The sequence below is a fragment of the Sitophilus oryzae genome, unplaced genomic scaffold (genome assembly GCF_002938485.1).
Source record: "Sitophilus oryzae breed Bouriz unplaced genomic scaffold, Soryzae_2.0 scaffold_1621_pilon_pilon, whole genome shotgun sequence".
In the NCBI taxonomy this organism is placed as follows: domain Eukaryota; kingdom Metazoa; phylum Arthropoda; class Insecta; order Coleoptera; family Curculionidae; genus Sitophilus; species Sitophilus oryzae.
The window spans coordinates 852,198-878,605 of record NW_022146305.1 but is presented as its reverse complement, the minus strand read 5'-3'; the positions used below and the strand labels follow the sequence as shown (position 1 = coordinate 878,605).

The 26,408-nt window shown below is 32.3% G+C and overlaps 1 protein-coding gene across 2 annotated transcripts in view; it reads left to right on the top strand.

Moving 5' to 3' along the window:
* Positions 1 to 25,811, top strand: part of LOC115880305 — a 43,630-nt gene extending 17,819 nt beyond the window's left edge. Inside the window, exons 2-8 of one of the 2 annotated variants that reach the window (XM_030897490.1) lie at positions 11,614 to 11,827; positions 11,939 to 13,523; positions 15,803 to 16,062; positions 18,927 to 19,200; positions 19,467 to 19,751; positions 23,268 to 23,431; positions 25,747 to 25,811. In XM_030897490.1, coding sequence (XP_030753350.1) covers positions 11,614 to 11,827; positions 11,939 to 13,523; positions 15,803 to 16,062; positions 18,927 to 19,200; positions 19,467 to 19,751; positions 23,268 to 23,431; positions 25,747 to 25,772 — 2,808 coding nt within the window. In that variant the 3' untranslated portion in view covers positions 25,773 to 25,811. Of the gene's footprint in view, positions 1 to 11,613; positions 11,828 to 11,938; positions 13,524 to 15,793; positions 16,063 to 18,926; positions 19,201 to 19,466; positions 19,752 to 23,267; positions 23,432 to 25,746 lie in introns of both variants that reach the window. The other variant, XM_030897489.1, reaches the window with a different exon arrangement.
* The last annotated feature ends 597 nt before the right edge of the window (positions 25,812 to 26,408 follow it).

The window sequence follows — 26,408 nt, the reverse complement described above, 5'->3', positions numbered from 1 at the left end:
ACATCGCACTTTCTATTTGATGTTTCAGATAAGAATCTGTCGGGAAATAAATAATTTGCGTTTAAGTACCGGCTTATAAATCAATTTGAGATATACAGTGGTGGCCAAAAGTATGGAAACTTTTTTAATTTGTCATTTATGCTGGGAAATTAAAATATGAAATAAAACGACTTATATAATCGTGACCTGCAAATAATTTCCTACAAAACCTAATACATTTAAATAAAAAATTACAGCTATCAAAAAATATATAAAAAATTATGAATATTTTCTTGGTCAAAAGTATGGAAACTTAAGAAGAATGTTTATTAAAATTCAAGATAATATAAAAATTACTAATATTTAGTGGAATATCCCTTTGAATTAATTATTTCTCTACATCTTCGTGGCATCGAATCGATCAATCTCGTACAATCTTTACTGGAAATGGCCGCCCATTCAGTTTTTAGCACTTCCCATAATTCATTTTTATTTGAAATAGAATGGCTTCGAATTTTCCTATCCAAATGGTCCCATAAATTTTCTATGGCGTTAAGATCCGGAGACTGTGAGGGCCAATCCATTAGTGGAACATTATGTTCATTTAACCAATTTTGAACAAACTGAGATTTGTGCTTGGGATCATTGTCTTGCTGGAACAACCATCTGAGTGGCATTTCTTCATCAGCATGAGGCAGCATATTATTATCCAATATGTCTTTGTACAAAAAACGGTCCATTATCCAACCTGAGCGAGAGGACCAACACCTGAGCGAGAAAAACACCCCCACACCATTATACTCCCACCCCCATGTTTTACTGTGAGCATCTGGTACTTATGGCTGTACCGTGTACCTTTTGGTCTTCGGATATAACGTCTCCCGTCACCACCAAACAGTTGAAACTTGCTTTCGTCGCTAAACAGTACATTCCATTTCTGATAAGACCAGGTGAGATGATCTTGAGCAAATTTAAAGCGGGCCATCCTATTTTTCTTTGATATTAGTGGTTTCTTCACCGCGACTCTTCCAAAAAGTCCCATGTCATCCAACCTTCTTCTCACCATGCGTGCAGACACCGATATTCCCCTTTCGCTCATTTCTCGAGAAATGTCTGTGGATGTTTTTCTTGCATCTCCCATTGATATTCTCTTCATTACTTTCATTGTCCTGTTGCACAACTTTCTTGGTCTTCCTGACTTAAAAGCTGTTGAAACGTTCCCTGTTTTATTAAATTTACGAATTATTTTCGAAACCGTGCCTTTTAAAATGTTTAAATTTTTACTTATTTGAATTTGTTTATAACCGCTCTTGTATAATTTAACTATTTAAGATTAAGACAACCAAAAAGTAAAGAGGCAACCAAGTAACGTAATAACCAAATGCGTTTCAAATACTCGTCAGCGAGTAATGGTAGTAGTAGATAGTAGTAGTAGTCCATGGCGTACACCGTGTAATGTCGCTTAGCTTCAGTGATCGAATGTGTTAACCAAAAAGCTATTTATTTTCAGATTAACCAGTTAGATAAAACGTAACTTTTCAAAAAGCGGTATATATTCACATAAATGTATTACGATTACGTAAATGTATTATCTCGCTTAGTGATGCAGAAAGATAAAAGTTCAGCGTGGGATCGTGGTAATGAAAGGAGAAAGGTACCACAGTGCAATCTCATACTTAATTTCATGTGTCCTGGAGTGTTTAAACCAAACCCATTAATAGGAATATACAGGGTTGTTCACCACATACGACACGGAGTATTGTAGCTAAACGATGAGATTTTTACAAATTGTAAGTTTGGGGTTCGTTGAAGGACTATTAGAGCTACAATTTAAAAATATTTTTACAAGATACAGAGTGTCCCAAATAAATAAAAAATATCAAAGTTGTATTTTTTTAAATGGAACACCCTGTATATTATTACATTTTTAGTTTCTACGATTAAAATAAAGGTAAATTTGATTAAGGTTTATTATACTTAAACATTACGTTTTTGAAATATTTTCAATTTTGTGAAATTGCAGTAAAAATTTTAAAGCTTTATTTCTCCAAGGGTATCAATGTTTTTAATACTAAATATTTAATGAAGTTTATTTATTGATCAGTTATTGTGTTGCAATAATAAAAATAATACTACTTTATAGAGAGTGTCTAAAAATTTACTTTAAATAATTATTAACTTCAAACGGCAACAACTTCTTTAATTTAAATAGAATGCCCTGTATATTTTAGGAGAATCAGATGCACAATTAAATTGTCTATCAAATTTATTATACCATTTTTTACCTATCCCTTCAAGTTTTCGTATAAAATGCATTTTCTTATAATTTAGACCTCATTTATCAATATATCAATGGAATATTGACATTTTAGATTGTTTTTAAAGCAACAAATGTACAAAATGTACAGACTAGTAATATTATCGTTTTTAGCAAAACGATAATATTACTAGCCCATTTGTATGCAAAAAGAAAACTATTTAAATCTTTATAAAAGAGTATACCATTAATTAAATATAACACCATTATTTGCGCCCATATACTAATTAATTACATACTTAATTGTGTTCGTTATTAAATTATTATAAATAAATGTGGATTTGAGTCAGAAATCAATATAATAATAAGTTATCAAATTAAAGTCTCTGTAGTTATAAATAAGCATTTATTAAAAAATGAAATATCATTTTTAAGGTGTTACTTTTTATCACACTGTCTAATGCCCATACAAAATTCAGTTTTTTAGTATTTGGAGCAATTATTATTAATCAAAGCAAACAGTCAGTTAATGTTGTTTGAATACTGGAATCATATTAACTGATCCTCTTTAACAAATATTTAAACAGTTTTTTTTTATTTTTTAATGAAATAAACGAATTATATCGACAATATTAATATTTGTACTCTTTAAAAATTTGTACATCTTTAAAAATAATCTAAAATGTCAATAGTCCATGGGTATATTGATAAATAAGTTCTAAATTACAAGAAAATGCATTTTCTACGGAAACTTAAAGAGATAGGTAAAAAATGGTATAATATAATTTGATAGACAATTAAATTGTGCATCTGATTCTCGTAAAATATACAGGGTGTTCCATTTAAATTAAACAAATAAACTTCAGTAAATATTTAGTATTAAAAACTTTGATAGCCTTGGAGAAATGAAGCCTTAAAATTTTTACTGCAATTTCACAAAATTGAAAATATTTCAAAAACGGTAAGGTTTAAGTATAATAAATCTTAATGAAATTTACCTTTATTTTAATCGTAGAAACTAAAAATGTAATAATATACAGGGTGTTCCATTTAAAAAAATACAACTTTGATATTTTTTATTTATTTGGGACACTCTGTATCTTGTAAAAATATTTTTAAATTGTAGCTCTAATAGTCCTTCAACGAAAAAATATAATTAGAGTTAAATATTCGGCCCGGGGCCGAATTATTTAGACCAATGTCGACTTTGAAAATAGTTACTGTATAATATAAACTACTATAAGTATTTCACGAACAACAAAAGTTGATGTAATTTTACGACGAAATACATGCAGTTATTTTATTGAATTATTGCAAAATTTTCTAAAAAATATAAATTTATCCACAAAATTTAACTAATTTGTAACCGTCTTTGCATTGGTTCATCAGTGAGTCGCTGAAAGAATGTTAATTGGGTGGAATCAGTACCATTAAATATCATTACGGTCGCCTAGAAAGCATTTTATTCTTGTGTACGTACATGAGAATGTAATGTTATCAATCGCGCTAGGTTCTGTCGATTTTTATAGCTAGAGAGTTCGAACAGAAAATATTCTGGCTGATTTTCACTTTGCCTTTTCCAGAACAACGGTGTCGATCAAGAATGGTGTAGAAATTTTACTGTCACTGTGTTAGTGATGATCTATTTGTCACGGAACTGTAGTACTATACAGGGTGGTCCGGACTGTATGTCATTATTGACGAAAAATAAACACGTTCAGTTAGATAGTTATTTCACTGAAATAAAAAATTTGTGAAATTTAAAAACAGTTTCTGTTGAACTTTTGGCACAAAAACATTTAAAATTTATGATTTTAGCCTAATAACTATTTAGTTAACATGTTTAATATATGTCATTGATAGTGGAGTACCCAGAGACTTTTACCTCGGAATTCAATTACTGTGAATTTATTAATGTGAAACCTTCTGTATTGTGTTTTATAGATAAAATACTAAAATATTTACCCATTTTTTTCGTTGCTTTTAATTTTTTATTTTAGTAATTTTAGTAAATTCTTAATTATTTCCTTCTTAATATTTTGATTTTTTTAATTCTTTTTCTAAGCAAATTTATTGAAATAAATAAATCTTATACATAAGCTATACCTATTCTGGTTATATTCTAATCATTGACATTTTGATTGAAATCGAATTATACAGGGTGGCGCGTCATATACGACACGGTTTTTGCAAGGAGAACAAAAGTTTGTATTGAAATGAAATTTTCTGAGCTTATGTAAGTCAATTTAAAGTATTTTCTAAAATTATGTAGAGTTCTACAGGGTTTCCAAAAAAAAGTTACACATCAAAGTTATGTTTTTTGTAAAGGAACACCCTATATATTAATTGATTTTTGGATTCTAGTAAAAAAATAAAGGTTTGTTTCATTAGGAAAGTATATGACTAAAATGTTTAGTTTTTGAAATACATACACCGGCACGAAAAATGGGCACCTTAAAACTTTGATGTATTCTAAAGGTTAATATATTTTATTTTAATGGGTCGATTTTGATGATTTTTTAAGCAGTGTGTTGCCAAATTATTTGACTTCTTAGTATCTTTTTCTAAATTAAAAATGAAACTTCCCATCTGTTAATTATACGAGGGAAAACAAAATGTTGATATTTTTTATGAAACTTTGAAACACCCTGTGAAATATGTTAAAACAGCAAGAAATTTAAAAATTATTTTATCATCTAGATACATCCTTTCTCGATGGTTTGTTTTTCGGTTCATCTCATTAGCTTTATTTTTGTTGGAAATATTCGGTTTTAAAGAAGGCACTAACATTTTTCGTAATTTTTACATTAAGACCATGCCTTTGCATTTGGGCCTAGTCAACACATTTAGTAAGTTCTGGTCCCGAAGCAGGCCTTCTTGACATAAGAGTTGCTTCATTTAATCTTCTTCTTGTAGTCCGTTAGTTAATATGTGCGGTTCTTAAGTGCAATTCATTATCAATTTGAGAAGCTGGCAAACGGCGGTTTCTTAGCGATAGACTTACAATAAGTTGATTGTCTCGATTAGAAGTTCTCATACGAAGGTTCCTGGACGTGTATATTGACGTCCTCATGGACGTGATCATAATTCAAAGACCATTTAATATACTCTATGGTATTAAGGTATTTTTGGAACCAGAATTTTATAGCAAATTCACTAAACTCGAATAAATAAATGATATATATTTGACTCACCCTGTATATCTATAAAAATATTTTTGAAATGTCAACTACTATTAAACACATATTTTGTAAAAGGTTTGGTGTGAAAGTCTCAAATAGGAATCCTGATACAGAGCTTTTCCGGAAAACGGAGCTATCTTGTATGTATGCATTTGTATATTTGTGTGTTTATTTATATACTAAAGTGAAAGCAACGAATTTAAATAGGTAAACTTTGTAATATATCTTATTAACAATACAATGCAAAAAGTTTTGTAGAAATTCGTTCACAGTAAATGAATACCGAGGTTTGTATCTCATAAGGGCTTAAAGCACTCCACTATGATGACAGGTATTGATAATTAAAAGCATTTTATGACATACATTTATACGACCTTTTTTACTTATTTTTTTCTGCAGAATATGCTGCCGAAGTTTCCGGAATACAGTTCGGACCACTCTGTATTTATACCAATGCTACTATACAGGGTGGTTCGAACTGTATTCAGGAAAGTTCGGAAACATATTCTGCAGATAAAAATAAGTAAAAAACTTCATATATAATGTATGTCCTAAAATGCTTAGTTTCGGAGATACAGGGTGTAGAAGTTTCATTTTTATTTCGATTTTTTCCAAATAATTTCTGAAATATTACGTCAATATTTGGATGAAAATTGGTATCTGGGGGTTTTTTGACATGAGAAATTTCATTTTGATGTCAATACGACTCCTATTTGTAGGGGGTGCTGTATCTCCAAAACTAAGCATAACTTTGGAAACTTTGAATAAACAACCCAAGCTGGTATTGTTGGTTTTCAGTTGCAAGGAATCTTATTGTTCTCAAAATTTACATTTCCCATTTTTAAATTTAGATCTTTGAATAAGAAGACTAAGGAAGGAGCATAATGCTATCCATGTATTCATGCATGGTGGGCGGAAAAGGCACCATAAAAGCTCTCTAGGGTGGGTATCCTTGACAGTTCTGTTTGACGATTCATTTGACACATTTGAATTTGATTTGAAATTTTGTGGATTTGTCAGTCTTTATGGAGCTTATTTTATGTTATTTATTATTTATTCTACTACTGATAGTTGTATAAAGGTAGTAAATCTAGATGGAAATTGTGGCAGAACTTAAATTAACAGTGACACTATCGCGATTTATCGAAAAAGACTCTAAAATAGTTGGTTGTGTAGCGTGCGGTAGATCTCGGCAAAAATTGAATGAAATAATGGAACAACTTTTCGCTAGTAAGTGACTATATAATATACATACGTGTAGTAAACCGATCATTTATGAAATTCACTTAAATTAACTAAATTATTTATTTTTCTTGCATTTTAGCTTTTATTTATTACTTGTCAAAGATTAGATGTCAAAGAATTTAGATACGTTAATTTCACTTACCTGCTTCAGTAGCGTATCGGATGTTTGTGTTAATAAATACTTATTATAACTTATCTATTTTTATTAGAATTATATATTTTTATAACAATTTTAATAACTACCAACATTTATTCACAACGTAAAATAAAACAAATTATTGAGTCTACCCCACGTCTACCCTACATCATAGTTTTACATTTTTTAAATAAAATTAGAACGACACTGATAAACCGGAATTTAAGTCAGCCATATTTGAGGCCCATCGCGGTGTACTTAAGATTTTTGATATGCTCCTTCCTTAGTCTTCTTATTCAAAGATTTAGATCAACAATTTTGTTTTATCAATATATCTAGATTGCAGATATTTTAAAATTTATATTTATTATATGTTTGAACTGGAAAAGGTGAAAGTATTGAATAGCTTTTGAACAAATCCAAACAGACCTACAAGTTTACTTTATTTCTTAAATGAATTAATGAAAAAAAACTATTATGCAAGTAAAAAAACCTAGTATGTTACCTCTCACACGGCCGAACTAATTTTGTGCAAATTTGTGACCGCCTCTTATAATTTACGTTTATTTTGCAAATGTACGATTGACCCGTTTCATCACAAATGCCAATTCGCAGTTTCATCACGAAGAGCAGCCAAGCAACTACTTTCATTTTCTTCGCTAAAATAACCTGGTTACCTAAAGCTGACCATACACCACATACTTCCTTTATGCATCTAAATGTCAGACCAATATGAACTAAGTAAATGTATTAGGCTTTTAACAGCATAAACTACTGATATTAAATTTTACTTCCATCAGTTATTATATAAAAGCGTTATGTTTCCTTGATATACAGGGACCAACCGAAAATATTCTATAATAATATAATACTAATGGGCCTTTTTTTCCAAATACTAATCTTTCCTTTTGAGAAAATTGGGATATGATTAAAAATACGATTTGGGCATCTTTTAACCGGTCAGGGGACCCTAAAAACATTAGACGATCAAATCTATTTTTCCAAGGCTCCTTGATTAAAAATTACCTTAACGCTACCCAGGATTGAAATTTAAAACACGATTTTTTTAAAGCGAGAATGTCAAAAGTTGACATATGACATTTTATCATTCTATTTAGAACAGCATTTTGTATCGAATAAAGCTTTGAATAAGAAGACTAAGGAAGGAGCATATTAAAAATCTTAGGTACACCGCGATAGGCCTCAAATATGGCCGACTTAAATTCCGGTTTATCAGTGCCGTTCTAATTTTATTTAAAAAATGTAAAACTATGATGTAGGGTAGACGTGGGGTAGACTCAATAATTTGTTGTTTTATTTTACGTTGTGAATAAATGTTGGTAGTTATTAAAATTGTTATAAAAATATATAATTCTAATAAAAATAGATAAGTTATAATAAGTATTTATTAACACAAATATCTGATACGCTACTGAAGCAGGTAAGTCAAATTAACGTCAAAATTCTTTGACAAGTAGTAAATAAAAGCTAAAATGCAAGAAAAATATATAATTTAGTTAATTTAAGTGAATTTCATAAATGATCGGTTTACTACACGTATGTATATTATATAGTCACTTACTAGCGAAAAGTTGTTCCATTATTTCACTCAATTTTTGCCGAGATCTACCGCACGCTACACAACCAACTATTTTAGAGTCTTTTTCGATAAATCACTGTTAATTTAAGTTCTGCCACAATTTCCATCTAGATTTACTACCTTTATACAACTATCAGTAGTAGAATAAATAATAAATAACATAAAATAAACTCCGTAAAGACTGACAAATCCACAAAATTTCAAATCAAATTCAAATGTGTCAAATGAATCATCAAACAGAACTGTCAAGGATCCCCACCCTAGAGTCCTTTTTCCGCCCACCATGCATGAACACATGGATAGCATTATGCTCCTTCCAATAAAGTAATAATATACCGAGAGCGCCATTTAAAAATCAAAAATTATTGTCATTTCCGGTGAAACAGGAAGTGACCGAAAACAATTTTGAATACTTCAACCAAACCTAATTTATGTCATATACTATCAAACCAAATCTCGTTTTTTATCTGAAAAAAATATAAAAAAGTTATAGTGGTGACACTTTTTAGACACACCTGATATACTATGTAGTATTTTAATTTCGTCCTAATAGGTTGAAATGTATGTCTATCAAATAAATGACCTACATTATCTAAATATACAATTTTACAACTTCTGGTTATAAAAATTGCAATTTATTTAATTACCCACAACATAACCCACATAGAAATAATATCTCTAACTAGAACAAGTGAGTCAAACTTATTAATTAAAAATAAAGCTAATTTAACATGAGATAATTTACATTGTACTTTCACAGTAAATTGATAAAAATAAATAAAACATTTAAATATTCTAGAAAAACGCCAAAAAAAAACAAAAAGGTAAAATATATATGTATGTTATAAAGAGAAGTAACACTTGGATAAGATGTATGGGTCAAGAGGTAGAAATTCCGGTGAGTCAAGAAATTGCAAGAATGGTAATTTTAAAGAAAACAAAGACGTTTCGTTGTAGGTTACGTATAATTGGTGTGCTAAATTTCATCATGGATACCTTAATTGTAATTGATTTCAGTAAAATCCTGTTGTGTGTTAATCTTTACTTAAATACACACAGATGAAAAAAAAAAACACAACGGAGAATTTTTTCGTCAACTTTAAAATGATATATTTTTTTACTTTTGGTCCTGTTTTTAATTTTTTTTTTAACTTTAGTATTTGGCTTATTATACAAAGTTAATTGAAGGTTTTCTTTTAAACCGTACATTTAAAACACCCTGTGCAATAATTTCGTGAGTATCTTTTCCTAAAACATTATTTTTCGATCAGAACTATGTTTTCTGGAGCATTTTATTTTTTGACTCATATCAACACAAACAATTTACAATTTTTTCAACTATCGTTACTGTATGATGTTGTTTTTTAATATCACGAGATGGCTTTGGCGACTATTGTCGTAATGGCATATCCACACTGATTAGAACTCTATACTAAAATTTAAAAAACGTTAAAAAGTAACGATACAGGCTTGGTTTTAATAAATATTAATAACTCTAACAGAACTAGGAATATTAAAAAAATATAACTGTAATAACTAAGTGTACAAACAAACAGAAAACTTGTAAAAAATACTCAATACTTTGTATTGCATCTATCGAATAAAGTAGAAAAATACTGAGGGTGACATTATGTCTATCAAATCTCGTTTTTTTTATCTGAAAAAATAAAAAAGTTATAGGGGATGAGCCACTTTCGAGACGCACCCGGTATAATACTTGCTCTATTAATCCAAGGAGGTGCTACCCGGTGGTTAACCCCAGTATACACCCATTAAACACAATTTATCTATTAAATAATGCTAATTGTCCAATGTTATATGCCACTTCTAATAAGGAGAAATATTCAGCTCGTTAAAACACTTTGCAACTAATTTAGTTAAGAGGCAAAAAATAGGTTATTATGTTAATACAAGAGTATCTTCAAGTGAATGCATGTCAACTAAAGACAAGCTTCCTTATTACAATTAAAAATACACATTGTGTTATACCGTGCTGGCAACTGTTACTTTTGGGTCGGCATTTACATGTGTGGAAGTAAATCGCATAGGGATCTTATTAAGTCGGAGTGAGAGAAATGCGACGGTGTGCTGTTGCGCCGTTGCCGATACGCCTTTCCCAATCAAGTAAAGTGAAATCACGATCGCAAACCGCTTATTTTTAAAAGACTTTTTTTCAAGAGATAACTAGATAAAATCATTAGACATGTTGCTGAGCATCTGAAATGAAATTATAAAGATATCGTTAGGGTGTTATTTTTTTTTAACGAGAAAACGTCAGTAATCGCGATAATTTAAAAACTTTTTAACACAAGAACTTTAACACAAGGCCATAACTCAAGAACCACTTTAGATATTGAAACTTTTTTTTTGTTTTCAAGATCGGATATTTTACAATATGTTTACAAAAGAAAAATTCGATAAGGTTGTTTTTTCCATTCAAAAATTGTAAACAATCCAGGATAGCAATTTTCAGCAATCGTGTAATTTTTTTATTGATAAAGATTTTCACATACTGTCTACAAAGAAAATACAGCAGAAATATTAACAAAGTTCTTGAAAAAAAATACAATCTATTATTTCTAATAGATTTTGAGATATCGATTTTTGAATTCAGAGTTCTAATAGCGCGACCACTATCGAACACCTATTCAATTCCACTTATTTTTACCAAAACTGCAAGTGTTTCTAGCTTGCACTTAAAAAAATTCAAGCTATAGGGAAAATTACAACGACTCGTTAGTAAATAAACAAATTAAGTATCACCAGACGTAATTAAATCGTGAAGCTGAACGCATGACGTACACCTTTCCCTAGAACTTTAAGTACTGACAGAGGTATTGATTGGGTCGACCGGTCAACTGCGACAAATCTGCTACATCCCCTTCCACGTCTCTTAGCGATGTGCACAGTTTCTCGGTTTATTTCATACGTTTGGCAACGTGCTTACTGTCCTCTCTTTGTTCAGTACATTATAAACGCCATTGTACTCTTCTTATATACGGAAATCTCGACCCAAGACTAACCTTTGCCAGCCCTTAGTATTAATTTAGCTACATAGAACCCTGTCATTGGTTTCTTTTGGAACATTTTTAAAAAATATAGAAGTTCAGTCGAATTCTAAGAAATCTCGAAGATGTTTAGAAATTCATATGAAGTTTTTTTTCTTTAATTTTTTCTAAAAATTCGTAACCGATAATTATAATTTCTTTGACAGGTAATAATCGGCTGCATATCATCTGTAACCCAAGCAGCGGACGAGCATCGACCCAAGAAGAAGGAAAAGCGCAATTTGGAGCACACCCTGTCGCACCACTACTCGGCGCCGCACAGCTACAGGCTGGAGAGGAGGATCTCGACGGGCCCCCAGAACCCGCCCCTCCAACCTCCGCCACTGTACTATCCCGGCCCTCCCCGTCCGTATCGCAAAGGTAGACCGTATTATCTTCCCGTACCTCCATACGCTGTTCAGATGGAACCTTTAATCCACTATTCACAGCGCGATCCTTTATACGATACTAACAATTTGTCCCCTGATCTAGATAATGGCCAGAACTCGCTAACGGAGAACAGTTATCCACTGGATAGAGGAGGAAGCGGAGATACTATCTACATACCGCACAAGCCGTTCGTAAAGATCGTAGAGAAACCGGTGTATATCAAGGAACCCGAGCCTATCATCGAGATCATTATCAAAGAATCCAACGTGACGTTGCCTCCACCACCGACAGAACCTCCCTTACCCCCACCGAAAAAGAAGAAAGAAGAGGTACAGGTCTTTTACGTGAAATACCGTAAGAATCCTAATGGTTACGGGAAGGATGCTGTGATTTACGATAAACCTGTACCAGCTATATCACCGGCTATTCCCGAAGAGCCCGAACCAGAACAAGAATGGAAAGAGCCATCTCCAGGATATGATTCGTATGCCAACGAAGTTACTGAACCTCCTCGTCCCAGCACCACTCTAAGAACGATTATCAAACCCGATTCGGAAGTGTATCACAGTCCTGGAAATAACGTTAAAGTTACTTTTGGAAAGGAAGGGTTTGATTACAGTAAAAGGGCCAGTAAACCGGAAGATTATCCTGGCATTCCGGGGGTCCCAGAAGGTCGCCAGCTATCTTCTTTCTCTAACGTGTACTTCAAGAGACCAGGCTCGAATTATCACGGTAGCGCCAGCGAATATCGGCCAGAGTTTAGAGCACCTCAACCTTATCGACCATTTAACAGTTTTCCACAGTCTTCTAACCAATATAATAGTCGATCGCCTAACAGAGATTTTAACAGTAGACCACCGCCGCCATTCTTTCCGCCAACTAAACACTCATCTAACACGCAACCTCAATCTTTCCCCAATTTTTCACACTCGATTTCTCATCCTCCTCCACCGCAATACCAGTCGCAGCATAAATATTCACAGCCAAACCAGCATTCTGCCCCACCATCGCACTTCCATTCTCAACCTCAATTTGGGGATGTTCTTCCTCCTGGTCAACGCAAACCAGTTCCTTATACCCCCTTCGATAATGTAAGACCATCGCAGCCAGTCTTTTCACAACCATTACCCTCATCTGAACCGACACATCAAACATTCAATTCACCACCTCACCAACCATCATTACCTCAGACTAAACAGCACATCCAGTTTAGACCTGAAACGCACATCACTAATCAAAAACGACCATCTTCACGTCCATCGCCTAGTTTTGCCGAAGTGAATAATCAATTCAAAGTAGTTGAAGAACCAAAAGTGCAACAGATACAGCAGCAATTTAATCAGTATCAACAGAACCATGAACTGAACGAACAAGTTCGCTACCAACAACAAAATAACAATATAAGGACCGGTGAAAAAGTTATCCCGCCTGGAGGTGAGCTTGTTCAATCTCTACCTAAATTTGAACAACATTTAATAGTTGATCCACAAACGGGAAAGCTAACTCCAACGCAAACCCCTCACCAGCAAACATTTTCCGTTCAGAACCAACGACATGCTCAGGATGCACCTCAATTGGTTAAACAAGCTAAATCGCAAAATTTCCAGAATGTTCCACAACAGTATATAACCCACGCTGCACCGCAAAATGTTTTTATCAATCAGCACCAAAATTCGTATTCTCAAAGGTATGTTTTTTTATAGTTCCATTCACTTATGTTATTTGACCTATTTGATTGCTTTTTATCGAATAAATTTTAATTATCTTCAGGCACTTTTTTCTGCCAGTTTTTGCAATCTGTCGAATATCGACAGATTGCAAAGCGTCTCAGTTGAATTCCGTCCGTCGAGCTGCGAGGTTCGAGCGTTGCGTCCCAGCACAGGGACGGATTGACAAAAAATAAGTAAATAATATATAAATATATATATAATAAACATTTAATTATATTTGTTTATTTTAGAAGCTGAGATATTATTTAATTAATTAAATGTTATTATTTTTTTAGCATGTGGGCAAATTTTAACAATAGTTTTTTAGATATACAGGTTGTCTCAAATATGCGCATGAAAATATTTTTTGGTCAGGGGATTTGCCATAAAATTTCCATTCCAATAATAATTTACGAGATAATTTATATACATAGATTGGTTTTTGAAACAATTTTAGAGTAAATATTTTGTATATCTAAAGTCTCCGCAAATTATTCATATTTTTTAATTGAAAGAATTTAATAATAGCATAATCTCTTACAAATTTAGTGAACTGTATTCTTTTATGTTTTTTTTTATTTTATTTATTTTTTATTATAAGTGGTCGTAATATAACAATATTCAAAATATTATAGACAAAATATTGAGTTTATATTTGAGGGAAGAAAAGTGCCACACCTAGCTTTAAACAACCGTAAATATACGGGATGGCCCATTAATGCGAGGAAGTCCAATCTCGTAGTCGTTGTCGAAGATTTGAAAAAAGTTTTATTTATATGTATCAAGGTTTATAAAGGGGCGTATCCAAAAATATTTTGTTATATACAGTTAAAATCCAACTAAAATATGTCATTATATATTATTTCCGCATTTCTTCCCATCAGAAGATTTTCAGATACAGAAGAATTGTTACCTACACGAAATGTGAAAATATTCTGTTTTCAAGCAAGTTTTTATTCGATGATCAATTTTTTTATTTTATTTTATTGTGAACTCAAATTTTCCTAAATACATATCTGTGAAACTATGGCGAGTGCCACGACTATACTTTGCCCAAGAACAGTTAACCTAATAGGACTGCTCATTCAGCCAAAAGTGTCCGCCAGGTGCATGCGAAAACTACTCGCTTTGTGACGTCATTGTAGTCCTTGTCATGGTTGTGAGTCCTTATCTGGCAACCAATAATACACACACGTGCATTATTGGTTGCCGAATGCAAAACGTTCACTATTTAGTTTATTTATTTAAACACCTTATATGTATGCAGTATAGAAAATTAACTGTATAAATCGTATTAAATACTCGGATAATGCATTTTTAAGAACAGCAGTTCCCAGCATCACCTTTTGCAAGCATTCTTTTTAGAGTACTTCCATATTTTGCTTTAAAATAATTAATAAACAAAATCGTGGGCACTTAGTATGCACTTTGTCACAATCCACAACACAAAATGAACGTATTTATACACTCTATAGCTCTAAAAACTTTAAAGACACCTTTTTCACATTTAAAATTGACAAAATAATTAACTCAAAATTTCTCAGCTGTTATTTTTATAAGTTTACCATAGGCAACTAATAATACACACTATCATAACAAGGCCACGAAGGCTTTGACAAGACTACAATGACGTCACAACTGTCAGCTGAAGCGCGGGAAGAGGCGAACGTACGTCTTATGAGGATGAGCAATCCTATTAGTTTGCCGTTCTTGTACTTTGCCTAGTTAATTTACCACGACTATACAGCTACGTCAGTGGTCACGGGAGACGAGAACAAGGTTATATAAAGTGACTGAAAAAGAACAAAGGATTTGACAAGAAGTAAAGCTACTAGTTTCCTTATACTATGATTTCGGCATCGTTTAACCAACAAGTAAAAGACATGAAAAACATTAAACCTTCAAATCTATTTTTCCAAAGCTTTTTAATTAAAAATTAATGGTGTTAACACAACTTTCAAAGTCAAAAGTCAAAAGTTGATATATGATATGTCATTCTATCCAGAATGTCATTTTCTATCAAATTAAATAAAAATATAATGAGGGTACCATTTAAAAATCAATAGTTGTTTTTTAAAATCAAATTTCGTTTTTTTTTTATCTGAAAAAATAAAAAACTTATTAGGAATGAGACACTTTTGAAAAAACACCTGGTTATTCAAAGTTGCAATTTATTCGATAAACAAGCAATCGAATGGCGGTTGGTGCCACGATTTCGTGGTCACCCCGTACAATAAACAATTTGTAGTACCCCCAGGTCATACACGCCCACAAGTAGTCCACCTACAACGACAACTACAACTACCCAAGTACCTGAAACTCCATCGACTACAACTAAGGATCCTAAAATTCTCCAAGCACAGTTACCAGACGAAGTTCCCGATGATCTCAGAGAACAGCTTCTCTCTTCGGGAATCTTGAACAATGCCGACATCTCCATTTTAGATTACGATAAAGTAGGAGATATCCCTCTATCTGCCCTTCCGCCGGACCAACTTGCCAACTTCTATGGCGCTGGTTAGTTTTTAGTCATATATGCTTCAAAAAGGGTCCGGCAATAGTGCGTCGGGTATCTGTAGCAGCTCATAGAATAAAAAAAGTTTGGAATTTAACTAAAAAAAATAGTTTTTTCAGCCTTTTTTAAAAAAATTATTAAAAATACAAGAAATGTCCAGAAATCAAAACTATATCAAGTGTTTACTACAGTGTGTCTACAAATATCGTAATCTTTAACGATACAGGGTGTTCAAAATTCTGTCTTAAACTTTTTAAAATATAAAACAGGTTTTCTTCGTTTTTTAAACTTTATTTTATCCCGATATTTTATCCCACCGCTGCCACCAATTTTTATGTGACAAAACTTTCAAGATTTGTCCGTTATCATGGTAGTGTGGCCTTTATATAATTATAATTAAGATAATGACCACACTACCGTGATAACGGACAAATCTTGAAAGTTTTGCCACATAAAAATTGGTGGCAGCGGTGGGATTTTAAAGCTGACAGAAAGATATTTAGTTTTTCCCAGAGAAACGAGTCCTTTATTCTAAACAGTTTATACGAACTTCTGAAAAAATACCAATTTAAGGGCGGAAACACATTTAACTTTTAACAAGCTAGGTTTGTTGTCTGCTCTAAAATATTCCATTGCAGTAGCAATGTGTCCCATTAATTACCGGGTGTCCCACTAAGAATAGCTCTCGGCTGTATTTCGGAAAGTATTAGCCGTAGGTCCTACGGAAAAAATATTTATAACTAAAGAGGCTATGAGAAATTGCTGGAAATTATTTTCAAGTTTGTAAAACGGCCGCTAGGTGGCGCAACTGCTATGGAAAAAAATAAAATAGATTTTTTACAGAATTTTGCCTAGATAATGGGTACTATAAATAATAGCTTCATAATCTTCAGTAAATTTTGGATTTTTTTTGTTAGAACCATTTTCCCCTATCTGCTAAAATAAAGTGGTGGGGGAAGGTTAGATCTATTTTTATTTAAATGTTAATAACTCCGGACTGGATGATCAGAATCCAACACAACGTGGGCTCCTTTAGAAGAGCGTTTCTTACTCTATATTATACCATAAAAATAATAATAATAAGGTTTTGAACGTAGACGCTAGGGGGCGCTTTCTTACAATTTAACAAACATAGCGCGTTTTTTCAAAAAAATTAAATACGATGGTATGTGTTACTTTAGCTGATAGTAAAGAGTAGTAAAAGCTTAAAAAGTCAGCGAAAACCGCATCTTGATATCTTCTTTCAAACCGAAAATATTAGCAAAATTATAATAAATACCAAAAAATAAGCCTTTAATTACCTTATTTTTACAATACAGTATCAGTAGCCCTCTTGATTAGGCCCATTCTAACAAAAAAATAAGATAGAAACAGTTAGTTTATTTTAAAATCGACGAAATACCAGATGTATTAATATCTAATAATTAAGATATTAATAATAGTGAACAAGAAACGATGATTCAGTAAAGTCATGGTAGGCTTTGGAAAAAAGTTGCTTTTCGCGTAATAGTATAAACGTCAAATTGTTATTAGATCAACATTTTGATAGTCTTAGCAGCTTTTTTTATCTTTTAAATGCTTTTTCAAAATGCCTTTATTATTTGAAGTAGTTGAAGTTGTTGAAATTTTGAAAAAGCAATTAAAAGAAATCAAAATCAATTTATCAAGATCTAATAACAATTTGACGTTTATACTATTACGCGAAAAGCAACTTTTTTCCAAAGCCTACCATGACTTCACTGAATCATCGTTTCTTGTTCACTATTATTAATATCTTAATTATTAGATATTAATACATCTGATATTATGATATTCTGGTATATCGTCGATTTTAAAATAAACTAACTGTTTCTATCTTATTTTTAGGTTAGAATGGGTATAATCAAGAGAGCTACTGATACCGTGTTGTAAAAATAAGGTAATTAAGGGCTTATTTTTTGGTATTTATTATAATTGTGCTAATATCTTCGGTTTGAAAGAAGATATCAAGATGCGGTTTTTGCTGACTATTTCAGCTTTTACTTTACTATCAGCTAAAATTACATTTACTATTGCATTTAATTTTTTTGAAAAAACGCGCAATGTTTGTTAAATTGTAAGACAACGCCCCCTAGCGGCTACTAAAAGCTTATTATTGTTTATATGGTACAATATAGAGTAAGAAACGCTCTTTCAAACGAGCCCTCGCTTGTTGGATTCCAATCATCCAGTCCAGAGTTATTAATATTCAAATAAAAACAGATCTAACCTTCCCCCACCAATTTATTTTGGTAGATAGGGGAAAATGGCTCTAACAAAAAATATTCAAAATTTACTGAATATTATGAAGCTGTTACTTATAGTACACCTTATCTAGGCAAAATTGTGTAAAACTCCATTTTCTTATTTTTTGTTGCAGTTGCGCCCCCTAGAGGTCGTTCTACAAACTTGAAAATAATTTCCAGCAATTTCCCATAGCCTCTTTAGATACAAATATTTTATTCCGCAGCCGCTACGGCTAATACTTTCCGAGATACAGCCGACAGCTATTCTGAGTGGGACATCCTGTACATGGAATATTAAAAAAATGCCATTTTTTCACTACTAAAATTTGTGAGATCTCATGTCAGTTTCCTTCATTTAGTTTCTATTGAAGCGTCTATTCAACAATTTTGTTATAAATTGTTAGTATAAATATTAGGCATCTGTTTATTTCTGTGATAATTATAATATGTTATTCTACTTATTAAAATTTTTTGCATTTGCATGATATGTTATTCTACTTATTAAAATACTTTTAAATCGAAAAAAACCACAATCGAAATAATCCGAATTTAGCTACTCATTTTATCATATCTACACGCTCTTTTTTCATATTGATACCCAGGTGGAGCTCAGCAGCTAGCAGCTGCCGGTAGCGAGCCTTTACCACAAGTGGCAGCGTTGGCAGCTCCAAAGTCTGTATCGTACAAAGATCAGGAAATGGAAGCTGAAGAATCGGAAGTGAGTGAAGTACGAGCAGAACCGGACCAGCAAACTGAATTAAAAGTCGTTAAATACGACCCTGAAAGCGAAAAAGGAAAAGAAGTACAGGAAAAATACATTAAAGAAAATTCCCAGCAAGTCGATCCTGTAGTTCTAAATGACAGTAGTTATAATAGGTAAGCGTAGTATTTACAGTTTGTACAATATTTTGATTGTATTTTTTGATTTCTATTCTGTTGCTCATTACTAATAATTCTAGAAAAAAAAAACACATTTATTATTTTTAGTACTTGCCCTTTCAATGAAACCTTAACAAAAACAAGAAAAAACTCTTAACAAAGAGAAAATGTTTCTTTTGACCAGATCTACCACCCTTTAAAATACTTGCACTTATTTCTGGGACACCCTGTATAATCCGTTAATCATAAATATATCCTTGCAGGTACCTTCCACTGAAAGTCAACGGCACGCAGTTTCCTATTCCAGACGTTGCAGAACTAAAAGGAAAACGAATATCCAGCGTGGTGGTTCTGGCACCTATCAGTTACGACTTTAATTCCAACAGAAAATCGCGCAGCGTTAATAGCAATAACGACATCGAGCTGATACAAAGCGAACCTTTAAAGAAGCTTTTGGACGATCCGACGTCTGAAAATTACAAACTATTCTTGGAAAGCGAAAAAAAGACTGTTCCCGCTAAACAATCGATAATATTACTTGTAACTGGGTAAGTTATAAGTTGTTGCAAACAATGGTTCATTATTATATTATTTTTTTCAGTTAATTTTGTTAATAATTCTTATGGAAAACTGCAATAAAACACAAGTTGAATGAGATTACTTAATTCATAGACTTTTTTAATATTTGAATTTAGTTGAAAAGATAACTAGTCGAGTTCAATTAGCTCATCATCAAGTTAATTGTAGATCATCATTATTTTCAGCTTTATAATATACAGGGTGTCATTGAAATGATTTGAAAAAAATCGGGGGGTGATAGTACACCTAAAAATAGTAAAAAAAGTTCCTATAAGTATTGGGCGGAAAATGCATATTAAGGGAGTTAGGGGCACTGAAAGGATGAATTTAAAAAACGGTTGTTTTGAAATTGTAGGCTGAAAAAACGAGATAAGACTTCTAAAAAAATAATTTTACTTTTTCGCTGGTCGTATTTTTAAGAGATCCTGTATTAAACTGCGTTAGTTAAATCATTTTTTTTTAATTTCACATTGTAGAAGTAACGAATATCCTACAATTTTAAAGTTAATTTCAGTTTTGTTAGCATATCTCTTAAGAAAGGTAGAAAAAATTACAAGTTAGAGTAAAAATTGATTATCTTTTATTCCAGATATATATATGTATGGGGGTCCTACAGCTTCTGCCGCATCCCGCATTTCGACCTCCATATTGCTCGATTTTGCCATTCTTCCTGGTTAATAGCTCTGTCTCTCATGTACTGGTCTACTCCATCTAACCACGTAGTTGTAGGTCTTCCTCTTTTCCTTCTGCTTTGGGGACGATACCCCATTGCTCTTTTTGGCCATCTTTCCCCTCCCATTCTTTTTACGTGCCCATACCATAGTAGCTGTCTCGATTCGATGTTGTCGGTGCTGGTATATATTTGCCTTGTTCTTTGCCTGATCTCCTCATTTCTAATGTGTTCCATCCTTGATATGCGACATGCTCTTCTGAGAAAGTCCATCTCCACTGACTCGACCATCCTTCTTTCTTTTGCTGTAAATTGACAGCATTCGGCACCGTATGTTAAAATTGGCTCTACGATTGCTTTGTAAATCCTTATCTTTGTTTGGATGGATGTTTTATTTGACCACAGGAGATGGTTTAAAAGACGGATTACTTTCTTACCTTGTTGAACTCTACTATGTATATCTTTCTTGGAGTTCCCTTCTTCAGATATAATACTTCCTAAATATTTATATTCGCTACACCTTTTAATTTCATGTATGTGTTGTTCAGGATCTTCAGTTTGTTCTTCTCCTACTTTCAGGTATTCGGTTTTTGTGAGGTTGATATTGAGTCCCCATCTGTCGTATTCTTCCTCAAGTTTCCTGAACATATAGTCGGCATCCTCCTCACAACCTGGAACAATAACTTGGTCGTCTGCAAAGAACAAGGTCGATAGACAGTGGTTGTCAATCTCTATTCCCATAGCTCTACTCTTCCTTCTCCAGTTTTTCAGTGCCTCCTGGATATATATTTTAAATAAGGTAGGTGATAAACTGCACCCCTGTCTAAGTCCTTTAGATGTCAGGAAGGATTCCGATAGGAACAATAGATAGATCAATAATAACTAAATTCAAAGAAAATATGGTTCAATTATTATGATATGGTAGAGCAGAGACGTGTCGCTCAACATTTTTTTGATAATGATAATGTATTTTGATGTTAATAATTAAAAATTAACAGGTTTCTAAAATTATATGCAATTAGACGTACCAAATAAATAAATGTAAAGACAATATGAACAGAGGTATTGGCCTCATTCTTTCTAGTTCTTTATTCCTATAGCTTTAGTTTCAGTAATATATTGTCACGCACGATTTATTTTGTCTGGTTTTGCTGATTTTGTCACGCCTGGTAACAATACCAATCGAGTATCTCTGATCTGATCATATTTTTGGATTTTTGTACATATTCCAGATTGCATTGATATATGTTTTACTCACATTTGCCTCAACCAAGATTTCAAATAATTTCTTCAAAGGCACCGTGTCATAGGCTTTCTCTAAATCTAGAAATACCAGATGCGTGTCCAAATTTCGAGCTCTCCTTTTTTCAATTATTTGTTGTAACACAAATATGTTGTCTGTACAAGAACGCCCAGCGCGGAAACCACCTTGTTCTTCTATTTCTTCAAAGCTCTCTTCTACTCTCTCTTTTAATATCCTGCCATACAACCTTCCCATTGAGCTTGTCAAACTAATGCTCTGTAGTTGCTACATCTTTTTTGTCTCCTTTCTTAAAGATAGAGCTGATGTACGCCAGGTTCCAGTCTTCAGGAATGTTTTCGTTTTTATCAGGCATCTGTTGAAGATATCAGCTAGTATTTCCAATAATATATCGGGTCCCTGCTTTATTAGCTCAATGAAAATGTTTCCCGGCCCCGCAGCTTTTCCGTTTTTTGAGTTCTTCAATGCTTTCTTTATCTCGTTTACACTTATTTCATTTACATCTATATCTTTTGCGTTTTTCAAATCTGGCATTTCTAGTTTGAAATCTATCCTGTTTTCTGTCAGTAACTGTTTGTAATGGTCTTCCCACTTTTCAATGCTTATAAGTTTTAGTTTACTGTTTTGCTTTTCGTCTCTTCTAAGGTTCCTTATTGTCTTCCACGCTTCTGACACTCTTGTACCTCCCATATATCTTTCCACTCTCTCACATTTGGTTTCCCACATTTTGTTTTTGCTTTTAGCTACTTCGCGTTTAACTTCCAAATACGTCCTGAGATATTAGTCTTAGCTATACCCAACTCTCTCTCTCTCTCTCTTATAATTCTAGTTAATTTTTTTTTTGGGCAAAATGACAGCAACACAAAAATTACATTCCTTTTTTTCACACCCTGTATATCATACAAAATTTAGAAAAATCAAATCAATCTACGAAAAACGATCTTTAATATGCTAAAAAAATCAACAAATTCGGTCCATTTTTTTCAAAGTTACAACTCGTTGAAAATGAGTAAAAAAATATCTGTATTTAATTTGACGGGCAGTTTATTTGTTAACAACGACGATATTCAACTTCCTCGCACTAATGGGAAACCCCGTATATACTTACCTACATATCAAGTAATCCGGGGTGCCGGGCCCTCCCTAGGTACTGCTGGGCACCCCCCAGAGAAATCCTGAACTATGACTCTTGGCTACGTATTAATTTTTATTTGCTTGTGATGCAGTAAAAATTACGTTTTCTAGTTTTGTTTAGTTAATATCATTTTGTTGTGTTCAAAAAATGTGGTTTTTATTTTTTTAGAAAATTTGTCGGTATTTTTAAGTAATGGGAATACGGTTTGATAACCAAGTCTATGAAATTTATTGATAGAGAAATTTATGTAAATGTTTTATTCAAAAAATGTGTTTATTAAAATTATTTTTCAATTTAAAAAAAAAGCCCTAGGCCCCCCCTGGGCTCAGCCCCTGCTATTACGCTAATGGTGTTTTGGTATTACTGTACTGTTAAAAACCTATATTTATACTAATATTTTTCGTTACTTTATAAACTAGACCAAACGGACCAACCACTGAAAAAGAAATATTTATGTACGACATTGCAACGAAGACGGTGAGCAAACTTAGTGGCGAACTTTCTTCAGCGTTTGTAGAGGCGGCCGAGGCCAACTCAGACGACGAAACACACTCAGATGCAGCTTCTGAGCAAATCTCTTCAGGTAAAAAATAATTATATATTTTTAAGTAGATATCAAACAAGGAACCCTTCTGTTGTACAAAACAAAAGCAATTAAAAAAATGGCTACACCTTTGGCTGCATCTTGAATTGATTTTCCTTTTTTTCTATGGTTTTTCGATATACAGGGTGGTCCGAACTGTATTCCGGAAATTTCGGCAGCATATTCTGCAAATAAAAATAAATAAAATAGGTCATATAAATGTATGTCCTAAAATGCTTAGTTTCGGATATACAGGGTGTAGAAGTTTCATGTCTGGGAGTTTTTTGATATGAGAAATTTGATTTTGAAGTAAGTATTTGATATTAAAGTATCTACTCCACATAGCTAATGTTTATTTTTTGTCAATAATGACATGTACTGACTATTTCAATTCTAAATATCTTAAGAATGGTTGGCTCTCCCAATAATTTTATACAGGTACGAACGAAAAGTTATTACTCTTCAAAACAGTTAAAACACATGTACAGGGTGGGTCAAATTCGACGCTTTTAAATGGAAACACCCTTTTCTATAGGAGATAGACGAAAACTAATATCGGTGTCTGGAGCTCAATTTTCATCAAAAACATTATGGTGAAAACCGCACATCAATATCTGTTACCGTTTCGGAGTTACGGGGTGTTTTTCAAAAATGTGCATTTTTAACAAATCGCTGTAACTTTTTTACTATGGAAAATTTTGTATTTCTATGAAAACATTTTCAAAGCACCTTTTTACGTAGAATTTAATGGTTTAAGTATATATTTTTTTAAATTAATAAATTAAGAGTTATCAACAGAAAAATCGATTTTTTATTTGGGATACCCTCTATATCTTTATTTAACTGAAAAGAATTTCAAATTACCTTTCCAAAAATATAGCACACTTGATATTTTGTTATAATCCCCTTCGAAATACAGAATTTTTAAAAGTTTGCCACTTTTAACTAGTAGGCTTTGGACCCCTTATTGATGATATGCCTTAATGGAACTCGAAAACATATTTTTCCAGCAAGACGACGCACCGCCTCTGAACGCTGAAGTTATCAGCAAATTTGTACAGCCAATTTCAAGAATAATTGAATAGCTAACCAAGATCCCAGCCGTTGGCCATCGAGGCCGCCTGACTTAGTGCCCATGGATCTAATCATATGGATGTATTTGCGGAAGAATAAAGGTTCCTTATTCTTCCGTATAATCTAGACAAGAATTAGAAATACTTAGCAGTTATGAGAGGGTATCTTTCACCCCCACTGAGTTAATGAATTCCGCGAGAAATGTTCAAAATCTGCCCCGTCTGTCCATAACAGAAGACGGTCGATATGTTGAACACCTGTAGCAAAATCTCATGTCTTGGTTTGCTATTTATTTTTATTGTTATTAAATATAGTTTAAATGTGTTGATGTAGGTTAAATATATTTTAAATTGTAAGAAAATTCTGCATCTCTCATAGCAAATATTATTTTCGTTTTAATTGATGCTCACAGCTAGAATTTTTTTACATTACAGCCGGTGCCGTTCAAAGCCTACTTATTTAAAGCGGGCGAATTTTTATATACTCTATATCTCGAAGAGGAATCGAGCAAAATATCAAGTGTGTTATATTTTTGGAAAGGTAATTTTAAATTATTTTCAATAAATTAGAAATATACAGGGTGTCCCATATAAAAATCAAATTTTCTGTTGATAATTCTTAAATTATTAATTTAAAAAAATTATATTTAAACCGTTAAATTTACATGTAAAAGGTGCTTTGGAAATGTTTTCATAAAAATACAAAATTTTCCATAGCAAAAGTTACAGCGATTTGTTAAAATGCATATTTTTGAAAAACACCCGTAACTTCGAAACGGTAACAGATATCGATATGCGGTTTTCACCATCATGTTTTTGACAAAAATTGAGCTCCAGACACTGATATTAGTTTTTGTCTATCTCCTATAGGAAAGGGTGTTTCCATTTAAAGCGTCGAATTTGACCCACCCTGTATAAGGTGGCGCCACATATAAGTAGGAGTCATATTGACATCAAAATAAAATTTCTCATATCTAAAAACTTCCAGACACCAATTTTTATCTAGATATTGAAGTTACTTTAGAAATGATTTAGAAAAAATCGAAACAAAAATGAAACTTCTACACCCTGTATCTTCCAAACTAAGCATTTTAGGACATACATTTATACGAACTTTTTTACTTATTTTTATCTGCGGAATATGCTGCCGAAGTTTCCGGAATACAGTTCGAACCACCCTGTATAATATTTTACTTATTTCGTGTTTTAAATAATAAATAATATATCTTGCTATTTTTTCAGATTCGTCCAGTTCTCCAAAAAATTAGATTCCAACTATTGAAATGTTGTTAGAACAGGTATTCAAAGAAAAAAAGAAACAAACTATATAGATTTTGTATAAAATTAAATGTATATATAAAATTATTTTTAAAGATTGCCATTATAAACATATTATGTTAAAATGAATTTCATAAATCGAGCTATACAATTTTAAAATTTAAGGAAGTTTTAAAAGAACCAGTTGAAATGTCAATGTATTTTTCTCAAAATTAGGTATTAAAATTGTATAATTGTAATGTATTCGGAATAGATTTTGGCAGATATTTTTTTAATTTTCTTAAATTATTGTTATGTTGTCTTTCCAGTATTCAAATATTTTCAATCATAGAGATAGCATTACTATCGATATTAAGTATGTACGATCTAAGTAGTCGAGAGATTGAAAAAATGTGTGTGTGATGATTATTATGATGTACAGTGTAAAATTATACTTTTATAATAAAATTTAAAAACATTATTTACATATTTTTTAATTCACCTTCATCCGAGTATAGACTATTTTTCTGATCCCTTCTTGTCCTACTGTGCTCTGTACAGTTTACAGGGTGAGTCAACGATAGAGTAAAGTCCATTATCTCATTTATTGTTTTGAGTCTTACAAAAAAATTTTAAAGATAAAAGCT